At 40.8% G+C, this 12,626-nt stretch overlaps 1 protein-coding gene across 1 annotated transcript in view; it reads left to right on the top strand.

The window, feature by feature from the left end:
• The window catches only part of FBN1 (fibrillin 1), a 239,475-nt gene extending 237,885 nt beyond the window's left edge, over positions 1 to 1,590 (top strand). Inside the window, exon 66 of the mRNA XM_008016692.3 lies at positions 286 to 1,590. Coding sequence (XP_008014883.2) covers positions 286 to 675 — 390 coding nt within the window. The 3' untranslated portion in view covers positions 676 to 1,590. The remainder of the gene's footprint in view (positions 1 to 285) is intronic.
• The last annotated feature ends 11,036 nt before the right edge of the window (positions 1,591 to 12,626 follow it).

Genomic DNA, 12,626 nt, shown 5'->3' with positions numbered 1-12,626 from the left:
TTCCCAGGTGATGCTGATGCAGCTTGTTCAGGGACTACACTTTGAGACCTCCAGATGCAAATGATTCCAACCTGCCTTCCTCCCTGACATCAGTTAATATTTTCAAATATTACAAATATGTGCCAATTTAGTACATTCGTGGTCTAAACAAAATGCTTTCAATATTGTGTATGCAGCATAAGGCAGAAAATTGTATTAGTGTGAAATTTGAGTCATTTTTTCTTTAACATGACAGCTAAGTGGCATAGTACATTGCATTTAACACATTGCCATGTGTCTTTCCAGGATCAGTCTGAGACAGAAGCCAATGTGAGTCTTGCAAGTTGGGATGTTGAGAAGACGGCCATCTTCGCTTTCAATATTTCCCACATCAGTAACAAGGTTCGAATCCTAGAACTCCTTCCAGCTCTTACAACTCTGACGAATCACAACAGATACTTGATCGAATCTGGAAATGAAGATGGCTTCTTTAAAATCAACCAAAAGGAAGGGATCAGCTACCTCCACTTCACAAAGAAGAAGCCAGTGGCTGGAACCTATTCATTACAAATCAGTAGTACTCCACTTTATAAAAAGAAAGAACTTAACCAACTAGAAGACAAATATGACAAAGACTACCTCAGTGGTGAACTGGGTGATAATCTGAAGATGAAAATCCAGGTTTTGCTTCATTAATTCACCATCCAGAGACCAAATAATTAAAAGAAAAACAAATATAGATAGGTAGAACTATATTTTCCCCCAATCAGAATCATCATATCATAGGTACAATCTTTCACCAAGTAAATTTGTATAAATAAGCACTATTCTTGTATTACCAAAGCAAGGTACAGGTGACTACCCTAGTTCAAAACAACCACTTTCTCAGGCTTCTCGTGTGTGTAGCTTAGCTACCTTGTCATATGTGTTGATTCTTGAAAACTGGGACATGTATTTCCATTGGGGGTTGGCCATTTATGCTGACATGCCATCCTTCCACAAACGTACAGGAATGTGCTTTCAATTGATGGACTACTCTGTTTTTTGCAAATTTGTAAACTTTGCTTCTCCAAATACCAGTACTAGGTTGGCCATTTATGATACCTATTTGGTGCTAGTAAATTTTCAAACTAGATTTATAAATGCACTGTAATATTTACACAACTTAGAAACCAAATTACAAGTATTCAGTTCCAATACTTCATTAATTTCAATCAACCAAAGTTAGTTCAGTAGCTTATCTCAGTTATGAGTATAATACATTACATGTAAATTAAGTGTGTGTATACTGTAATCGTGCTATTTTTTATCATTGAAACATTTATAAACTAGAATAATAATGCCCTTAATGTGAGGGTTTGTAATGGTGCTTATTAAGACCAAAGACTTGTTAAATGTATACACCAAATGGTAATGAAATTTCTGTGACTGGCCCACGCGTGCATAGAGGTCTGGGAGGACCAGGAAACAGCCTCAGTGGCCAGAGGATCACCAGTGCATCCTTCATCACAGCATGTGCAATATGCCAAGACTACCCTCGGTCATTCCTGTCAACAAGGGGTCAATGTCATAAATGTCACAATAAAACAATCTCTTCTTTTTTTTAGTTTACCCCTTGGCTTTGTGTTCTTGCATGGATTTGGGGTTGGAGGGGCCATTCTGGATGCTAAATAAAGTCTCCTGGATTTAAATTATCCTGGGTCTGTTAGTTATGGCTTATAAAGGTACCAAATGTATAACCACTAGAAGAAAATTTAGCATATAAGTCGATCCCTTGTTTTATCCATTGAAGATAGCAGAGTCTGGTGTCATTAACCTGACTTGCTTGTGAAAAATTTAGATTGTAGAGTCATTTCTGAAACACGACCTAACTAATCTTGTGACTTTTAAACTTTCAGATTTAAATAGTTTTAAATATCAAGTTCAGTCATTGTCTTAGAGCACATGAATTTCATTATAAGAGATTTATCATGCCCCCCCTCTCAAATACACACAGTTTTGGCAAGACTTAGGTGTTCTGTTCCATTTTTCCCCCCTAAACATCTTTTGTTAGTCAATGCTCATCTAATTACAAAGGGATAATCCCAGACTGTATCCAATTGCTATAACTTTTGGTTTCTTAATGTCATAATTTTAAAAGTCTGTTTTATTTTAAGTGCAATATTGAGTATTTAGCTGTTAGGCTCATTCCGTTGATATGAAATAATTTTTTAAATCCCTAAGGGCAGGAAAGCATTTCATGGTAGTGAAAATAAGGGGAAATAAGATTGCTGCATGAAGGTGGGGGTGGAGAAACTAGGTAGGACACAGGAAAGTGCTCTTAAAATCTTTGAAGAGCTCAGCTGAAAAAAATGGAGTAGATTTGGCTCATACTATTCTGGAAGGCAAAACCAGGATCAGCTGATGTCAGTCCCAGTTTAATACACACGGTCCCAATTATAGAGCTACTCACTGAAAGAATGGGTTTCCTTGCACTATGGTGAGCTCCCTGTCACGAGATAGAAGAGTTTCAGTCTAGGCTTAATGGCAACCACTGGACAAAGATGCTTTCTTCCACCTAACAGGCCATGAACATCTTGAAGGTATTTTAGTATCTCTAATTTTGTTTATAATAGGTGCTCAACAGAATGAGCTGAATGGCTATTACAAAGGGGGGTTGCGCCTTGGGTAAGAGGTTAAAATATAATTCAAAATTTCCGTCTAACTCTGCACCTATGGAACCATGTGATAGAGGTGTATTAAAATTGTTAGTGAAGAATATATAGCATATGGTAAACAACAGTTTGCATATGGAAAATGTCTTTGATAATTTAACCAGAACTGCATTATATTCAATAATGGATTTTCTTTATAACAAACAACAGGAGAAAATGGAGTTGGCACACAGTGGATCACTTTGATATTTTTAATAGTCCAAGTCTGGATTTTATTTATTCCAGAGCCAACAATTTTGAACAGCATATTTTCCATGTTTCTGACTGTAACAAAACATTTTCCTCATTGTTCCATTGTAAATATTCCTCTTGTTGGAACTCTTTTTAATCCTGAGATTTCAACCTGTACCTTTCAATTGTCTGTGACCTTTCAATTTCACTTTCAATAGTTGAAGAACTTGGCTTTGTAAATCTCTCAGAAGCTTGAAAATATCTTGTCTCTACCCCCTCAGCCCATTTCATTTGCCAATAATTATTTTGTAAGTAGGGTTGAAATGAACTCAGCTGGCCTTGTGAAATGTTTAAACTTGCACAAACAACTACATTTTTGTTCAACAAATAGCAGTTTACTCAGCCAAAATCACTTTGGACATTGCCATTACAAATACTGTTAAACTTCAGAAATCATGTCTGTAAATTAGATGAGCCAAAATAAAGGACAATTGGGTTGATGCTGTATTAGTATCCTTAAAAGTTATATACCCATAAACTGTTAGAGATTTTAAAATTACCATCAACTTGGTCCACAGAGTATACTTTATTCTGGTTTTAACTGTAGTTCTTAGAGAACTGTATTAGAAATGTAATTATTAGAAACGTAATTATTAAATGGTGTAAGGACATTGTTTTTAAAGTTAGAAGATCATTACTGGCAGAAATATTAGTTTCACATTTATAGCTGAAGACAGATATTTACCCCTTGCCGATTTAAAATAACACTTTGTAAAAAAGAAGAAAAAAACCAATTTACTTCATTATGCTTTTTTTGAAACCCAATATGAGCCTGACATCATGTATGAGTTAGGAAAGGATTGTCTATATTATTCTAGGTTTTAGGGTTAGAGAGATAGAAGAAGGCTGTACATTTGATTTTGCAAATTGCCATGTGTATTCATGACTGGGTTTATTTACAGGATTGGATCTTAGTTAAAGGCATTCTCACAAATATCTGCATAAACATGAGGGTCTTGTACATTTGACACCCAACATGCATTTGGCAAGACCTGACAAAAATCACAAAATCTGTTGTTTCAACTAACTGCTAATAAATCTAAAATGTTTTTTTTCAAACAAAGTCGTAAACCTTGTTTTAGGGCATAGGCTGCTTTGAATCCTTGGTTCAAACCTGAATTATGGCTGGGCACTGTGGCTCACGCCCATAATCCCAACACTTTGGGAAGTCAAGGTGGGCAGATCACTTGATGTCAGGAGTTTGAGACCAGCCTGGCCAACATGGTGAAACCCCATCTCTACTGAAAATACAAAAATTAATCAGGCGTGATGGTGCGCACCTGTAGTCCCAGCTACTCAGGAGATGGAGGCAGGAGAATTGCTTGAACCTGGGAGGCAGAGGTTGCAGTGAGCTGAGATTACACCACTGCACTCCAGCCTGCATGGAAGAGTGAGACTCCATCTCAAAAAGAAAAAAGAAAAAAATCTGAATTATAACCTCTACAAATGGATGTCAGTTTTATTTTTTATTGTTGGATGGTAGAAGGTGCATCCTTTTTAACTGAACCAAGTTATAGCAGGTAAGTGGGTGCGATTTCTGGCCAGCTCTACCCTGTGCTGTCTATTCATTGCGATTTTTGATCTTTGTGACCATTCCCATTTCATAAATGAAGGCAAAATTATCCTCTCTTTGCTCCCCTGTGCCCCTTGTGGGTTGGTTATGCTGTCAGCTAGAAGGCATCAAGCCTTCCAAGTACTTCTGGAATCCATAGCTTGGGTTCAAATCTAAGTAACACAGAGGTGGAGATTTTAAGCAAAAAGCAGCTGCTCCATTGAGCGTTTCCTAACTTCCATATCCCACCTGATGTATTCTTTGCAGCTGTGCTGGGAGTTGCAGAAATAAGGAGAAATCTGTTTCCTTTTTACCCTGAAATACTCTCTTGGGGAGAATTAAATCAAACCTACATGATCAAATTTTTTCTTCTCCTGGAAATGGAGACATTTGAAAACATCCTGATGATAATCACACATCCCATCAGTCCCACTAGACAGTGACAGAAAGAGGTCACAGGCCTTTGTAGTTGTGTCTACATGGTGAACTCTGCTCTGTGTGGCCCCACCAGCTCTGCTATGGAGAAGTCCAGACCTGTCAGAAAAGATTAATGAGACCTGAATATATCAGAATTTCCAAGGCTCAACAGACGAGATTGGGTTTGTGTCTGTGTATTTTTGTAACTACATGAAATCAGCACGATATGCTGTTCAGCCTTTCTGTCTTCAGCTGTATGGAGATTATCCCTCTTTCGGCAGGCCCGTGATCAGGCCGGGTGGCAAGCTCCTCCCTGAGGCCTGCTGCTTCCTGCGCCTTTGTGGCTTGGCTTCCGTGGGCTCTCTGGTGGGTCATTCACAGGAGGTGTGGTGTCTCCAGCTGAGGAGTCAGCGTGCTGTGGAACCAGCTCCCCAGGAGAAAATGGCTCCTGATCTCATGCCTACATGTTCACCCCCACAGGCCTCACCCCTGCTGGGAGAGGACATGGAAGCCAGGTGCACCATCCTTAAAAGCTGATGCTTTCAGACTTGATTTTTTTTTTCCTAGCGTCAGTGATTCCTGGTTTACAGAGCTTTGACCTTTCTGTGGGCTGCAAAGAAAGTTCCCTGAGAGCTCATTTTGCTCCTGAGGAGCACCTGCCTGAGAGTCCCGATACTGCAGGACATCTGGGGTCAGAAAGCTGTGCTCAAGTCTTAGTTCCATCCCTTTCTAGTTATTCCACCCAGGGCAACTCCTTGATGTCTCTCAGCCTTGTTATTGTGGATAATAGTAACACCTTCCCTGTATCTTTGCAAGACCGTTGTTACCCACTATATATAAAAATCTAACACTTCTGTAGAACTTCACAGTTTTCACAAGCACTTGTGAACTGTGACCTCTGATCCTCAATCCTCACCTCAATCCTAGATTTTTATCGTCCTCATCATGCACAAGTTGGGGTCTCTTGCCAAAGGTCTCTCACACTAAAGAGTTGCGACTGAGACTAAAAACTCCAGATCTTCTGATGACACTGCACGCCCAGTTCACTGTGCATGCCAGAAGAATGAATAAAATGTAACACAAGAAAGCAAAATAGGAATCTGTAAGCTACAAATTACATTTGTGATTCAAGATCTAGGCTTCTCTCTGCTCTTCTAGAAACCAAGAGAAGGCCGAGGAGAGGGTGGGCCATATTGTTCTCAGTCCTCTTGCTCCTCTGCTTGCTCCCCTCCCTCACCCCTCCGTAAATCTCATCATGGCCCCTGTAACCCACTGCTGCTAAAAGAGGCCTCTGATGGCAAGCACTGGGCCTGCTTTGTCCTTGTAGCTTCATCACCCAGCTCAGTGCCTGGCACATAGTAGGCACTTAATATGTGTTGAAAGGATCAATGACTGAGATTAGGAGAAGGAAAATAGGAAAAATCTCTGCAGAAGAGCAACCTATTTCTCCTCTCTGTCTCTTCCTCTTCATCTCCCTCCGTTCCTTTGTTTTTCTGAAAAAATATTTTCTGAGCACTTGCCTTGAGCCATCTGCATGAAGCCGTAGAGACAAAGATGAACGAAGCCAGGTTCCTAGCGCAGAGGTACTTTCAACTACGGGGTAGCAGAGCAGCTCTCTCCCAGCTCTAGTCTTAGTGGGGATGTGAGCCTTTGAGGCTCTTAAATGAAGTAGCAGGGTGTATGATCTTCAGTGCCGTGGTCCCAGAAACCATGAGGCAAGCTATGCTCATGTAATACATTCCTCCTGACATCTGTAAAGCCCCATGTCTAGATCCTCATGAATCCCTGAAATTAAAACACCCTTCTAATCTATCTCCCCCATATAAAGCTGTGGTAGTTTTCACATAAAATGGTGGTTTTCAGTGGGGAGTTCATTTTTAAAGTTAAATTTCTATACTTAAATGAAACTTACTCTGAAATCCAATACATAAAATATAAGCAGAGCTTCGTGGGTTAAAGCAAAGCTAGGCAGCCTGGAGACACTCACTGCCTCCAAGACAATTCTTATTAAAAATTATAACAAAGACTGAGTGTGGGGGCTCATGCCTAGAATTCCAGCAGTTTGAGAGGCTGAGGCAGTTTGAGAGGCTGGGCAACATAAGGAGACCCTATCTCTACAAAAAATACAAAAATTAGCCAGGTATGGTGGCACGTGCCTGTAGTCCCAGCTACTGGGGAGGCCAAGGCAGGAGGATTACTTGAGCCTGGGAGGTCAAGGCTGTAGTGAGTCATGATCACACTGCTGCACTCCAGTCTGGGCAGACATATTTCATACTGTAAAGGACCCTTTTCTTTCCTCTGTGTGTGTGTGTGTGTGTGTGTGTGTGAAAACAATATACATATAAAATGTATATGTATGATTGATTCTATGAATAGAAAAGAAAAATATAAAGTTAATTTTTTTTTAGATGAAATTTCGCTCTTGTTGCCTAGGCTGGATTGAAATGGCATAATCTCAGCTCACTGCAACCTCCGCTTCCTGGGTTCAAGCAATTCTCCTGCCTCAACCTCCCGAGTAGCTGGGATTACAGGCGCCCACCACCACGCCCAGCTAATTTTGTATTTTTCGTAGAGATGGGGTTTCTCCATGTTGGTCAGGCTGGTCTCAAACTCCCAACCTCAGGTGATCTGCTCATCTTGGCCTCCCGAAGTGCTGTGATTACAGGCTTGCGCCACTGCGCCAGGCCATATAGAGTTATTTTTAAATATTGGTACTTAAACTCTAAGCCTTTGGTTCTTAAATTAGGAAGTTATAAACATTTTTATGATATTTATATGTGGCAGGAATGGACTACAAGCTCACCAACCCTGTATTTTTTCTCCTGGGCCCACAGAAAGATGGCATATCCTAACTTCTTCTGCCGTTAGGTTGGAGCTGGGTGATGTGATTCTAACCAGCGGGATGTCAGAAGAAGTGATGTATACCATTTTCAGGTCTAGCTGAGAAAACACTTGTGCAATCATCCACACTCACAAGAAATAAACTGTCTTGTAGTAAACCATTGATATCTGGGGACTTCTTGTTGTACCAGCTACATTAATTACCCTCATACAAATAAATACATAATAAATAAATAAATATTCTCCACTTTTTCACTATAAAGAATCCATAGCAATAGTTCTAAAACTTGGTTGCATGTTAGAACCACTTAGGATGCTTAAAAAAAAAAAAAATCCCAGTGTCTTGACTGCACCCCAGACCAACTAATTCAGAATCTGGATTTGAGGTTCAGCCATTATCCATTTTAAAAGCTCTCCAATTAACTGCAGTTTGCAGCCATGGTGGAGAACCATTGCTCTAAATCTTTAGATAACACAGATGAGGGTGTTTTCTTGGGGAAATCCATTTAATTCTGATATGCGTCCTTCCACTATCGTTAGCGCTAGTCAGCAGGACATTGTGTTAGCGTCCAACAACACTAACCATGCCATTTCCTGACTCTGTGACCTGTGTTTTTACTGGAGTTTGTGGCGTGTCATCAGTAGTCAAGAATCAAGCAGCAGTGAGGCGTGGATGCTGCCACGTGGTTTCCTACATTAACCAGCTACCTGACTCCTCTCACGCTAGCCTTGGGCAACGTTGCAATTCTTGCCTCCGCACTGGGTAGTTCCCGGGGAGTCAGCGTGTCCAATGTGAAGTCTGTCCACAGCAAAATACTGGAGAAACTCCCTAAAATATACAAATCAGAAACAGGGCCCAGTTAATTCAAGCTGCCTCATACCACTCTTTACAAAACTGGAAAACAGAGATTAATTCTTTTGAAAAAATAGTTCGTTGAAGTGAAAATAGAAACTTTTTCTTTTCAAGGACCTATCAGTTTCTGCTAAAAGTGTGCAATGGTGGGATACAGGCTGGGCTACCAACCAGCATGCTGACCAACCTCCAGGCTCAAGAGAACTGATCTTGAAATGCTGAAGTTAAAGTATGGCAGGGGCAACGCATTCTGTTACCTCAAATTTAAACCTTTCCTACGCCTCCCTGGAAGTTTTCTGATTCAGAAAACCACAAAAGAAAAATTGAAGACAAATCAGCTACAGAGAAGTGGGATGTTGTTGCCAATATGAGGGTCAGAAAAAGGAACTTTAAAATATATTTTGAATAAGAAAGCTCAATTATATGTTGGTATATTTCATGTGTAAGGGACTAATGCTGTGCAATTATACACAGTAAAAAGATGTGAAATAAAAAAGTCGTTCCAAGTAAGTTTCAATGTTACGTTTCATTCAATGCAGCAGTAAATTCTCTGTGTTAAATGTGAAGAAAGAGATCTATTTTAGTTTTTTCCTGTCCTTAGTAAATAAATGCTAAATAATCAATGTTTAAAGAGTATCCACCTTGAAGGGCAACAAATTACTGTCCTACCTAGAGCAGCCACACGTCAGCCTAGCCTGCCTTAAAGTCTCCTGGAGCAGCGCTTCCCAGACTTTAATGTGCACACACACCAATTGCAAGTGTTGTTAAAATGCAGATATTGAGTCTGAAGGGCTGGTATATGGACCAAGATTCTGCATTTCTGACAAACACCCATGGGATGCTCATACTGCTCCAACAGAATTCTGTTTACAAAAACAGGTCACCAGACCACAGTTACAGTTTGCAGTTTGAATTTTTAAAATATTGCATAAAATATTATTTATTATAGGTGCTGAGCTTGTTCTGGAAGAGTGCCCCACTTACCTTGCCTTAGTCCAGGTCCTGGGTGTAGCCTGTGGACCACACTTCCAGGAGTGAGATCCTAGTAGAATGGCTCTTGGCTGTTGTCCCTGCTCTGTGACTGATTTGTACTTCTCTTTCCATTCAGTCCAATTTCAATCCCCCCAGCCTGCATCTTCTCCATACCACTGGTTCTCATTATATGTAAAATGTGTTCAAAGGCCCTGAATTTCAAGAAGACTCTGCCATGTGTGCTAATTGTGCATATGTTGTTTCTGAAAGTTCAGCTCCTCCTGAATGAAACTCTATGAAAGAGAAATAATATTTAGAGTGCTCCACTACAGTTGTGGATGCTGCACTTCCTGATGGTGTATATGTGCATGTATGTATGTGTGTGTACTGTACATCCTCTTTTACTTTTTTTATTTTTGACATGAGGTCACACAGTGTCACCCATGCTGGAGTACAGTGGTGTGATCATAGCTCACTACAGCCTTGAACTTCTGGTCTCAACCAATCCTCCTACCTCAGCCTCCTGAGTAGCTATGACTACAGGTGTGCACCATTACTCCCAGCTAAATTTTTTTTCTTATTTTTTGTAGAGATGAAGTCTCACTCTTTTGGCCAGACTGGTCTTGAACTCCTGGCCTTGAGTGATCCTCCCACATCAGCCTCCCAAAGTGTTGAGATCATAAGTGTGAGCCACCATGCCCAGTCTATCCTCTTTTAAAATGAAGTTCATAAATTTTTTTTTTTTTTAGATGGAGTCTTACTGTGTCGGCCAGGCTGGAGTGCAGTGACATGATCTCGGCTCACTGCAAGCTCCGCCTCCCAGGTTCACGCCATTCTCCTGCCTCAGCCTCCCAGGTAGCTGGGACTGCAGGCACCCGCCACCACACCCGGCTAATTTTTTGTATTTTTTTTAGTAGAGATGGAGTTTCACTGTTTTAACCAGGATGATCTCGATCTCATGACCTCGTGATCCGCCCACCTCGGCCTCCCAAAGTGCTGGGATTACAGGTGTGAGCCACCTTTAAAAAAACTTTTTGAATGGTCCTTCAAGCAAAAACATTTTGCTTTCTCTTGATTGGGCATTTATTCTCTACCTAGTATAATCAGAATACTTATTGGTGTTACTCTGCTTTTTTTAGAGAGCTTTTGTCAGGGGATTAACATGCAAAGAGCATATCAAAATGAACAGGCTTAAAAGGACCTTCAACTCCTTCTTCAATAGTGGAGGACAAGTCTGATTTGTTTTCAAAAGATGAACTAAACTGTGCTGGCTTAAGATGACCTCAGATAATCCATTATTCCTTCATTGCTCTTATTCTTCAAATATGTATCCTCTTTTTAAAAACATATTGACATGATTACCAAAATCTCAACATACCGATCTGATGAGATGGTTGATCCTCATCAAGTTGATATTTTATACTGGGCAGGAATGCTTAATGATATCTTTCAACTCAGATTTCATCACACAAGCTCGTGTCTACAGCTCGCTTACAAAAATACAAAGCAAGGTCCCTTTTAGCATGGTTTCCTCACCATCTATTTCCAAAGAACTCAAGAATCTGCCCCCTCCCTTCCCCGTCTGGCCTCTGCTCCATTTGTCACAAACCACAAAAGCACTTTTATCCAAATAGATAGGCCCATTTACTCACATACGGAGCAGCAAGTATACACAAAAATCCACTTTAGAAGAGAGGGTCAGTGGGAAGCCAAGGGAAGCATCGCTCCAGCGGGAGAGGGCCGTGAAGCCCTCCCATTGCACAGGAGGATGTTATAAGGAGGCAGTACAGCGAGTTTTCCTTACATTTTAAGCCCACAAGTTTTTCTGCTTCTTAGTAAACATTAATTGAGATCTTCTATTTGCTTTGCACTGTGCTAGGCTTTAGGGAGAATACAGGTTTACAACATTGAGCCACTTATTCACAATTTATCAGCAAGAGTACCGCATATGAAGCCACTCACTATCTGGGCACACGCACGCCCTCACACACACATAAAGATATACAAATTATTGGATTTCTACAATGTTTCGAGTAGTTCCAAAATAGCTTATTTACTTTTCGCAACCATCCCGCAAGGTTGGGTATCACTGAGCTCTTCTTATCGATGGAGAATATGAGGCCCAGGAAGGGTGAGTAATCTTCCCAACATGACAGGGCTGTCAAGTGGCAGAGATGGGACTCAATCCTAAATTTATCTAACTTTGTTTTGATCAAGAAAACCTCCAGTGGCTTGAACTGATAAAAGTGTATTTGTGGCCCAAAGTCCTCTGCAGGTGTTCCTGGCTGGCTGGGCTCTTCTGGGAGGTGATTCCCCAAGTGGTGACTCAGGAGCCCAGTCCTTTCCATGTTGAAGCTCTGCTATTTCCAACAGGTGGCATTTAAGTCATCAGAAGACTGAATGATGATGGCACATTAGATACTGTGACAACTCTTACCCCAAAATGAGATAAATCACTTTTATTTTGTGGTCCATAATTAGTTACATGGCCCCAATAAGATACAAAGGAGTTGAGAAATGAAGCGGCCAGATGGCTGTTTCCCAGAAACAACCTAACCTAATGGAAGGAGAGCAAATATCCTAGCTTTCTCTGCCACAGACTGCAAAGCCACCAAACCTCACTGCTTCTGAATCATGTAGGGGGAAGAGCTAAACTGTATGGGGCCAAATTACCAGTCCGGAAAGAAGATCAAAGGATTCAGAGATCATAAGGTTGGAGCGGAAAGAAGGAAACCCGATTAGGGTGCTGAAAAGTGGATATGAAGAAGACATTTCTGGCTGAGAAGAACCCGAGTAAACACACAGAGTTGGGAAGATAAGGATGTCTCGCAGTGGTGCTGTGAGATAGATTTATGAGACATATCACGCGCAATGACATATATCACCGGTTGAGCTCCTAGGGGAGGGCAGCACTCTGAAAAAAAAATGGAGCTTAGTAAATGCTTTTCAGCTGATGTAGACTGTAGCCTTTCCAGGGATTTCTCAAAATGTAAGTTCACAGAGGCTGGGGACCCTGTTTTGTATGTTGTATTTTGTTGTTCAATACCCAGAATTTGACAGTTGCTCA

The sequence above is a fragment of the Chlorocebus sabaeus genome, chromosome 26 (assembly GCF_047675955.1).
Source record: "Chlorocebus sabaeus isolate Y175 chromosome 26, mChlSab1.0.hap1, whole genome shotgun sequence".
NCBI lineage: Eukaryota > Metazoa > Chordata > Mammalia > Primates > Cercopithecidae > Chlorocebus > Chlorocebus sabaeus.
Note: the sequence above shows the minus strand (reverse complement) of the source record. Positions and strands in the feature narration are given on the sequence as shown.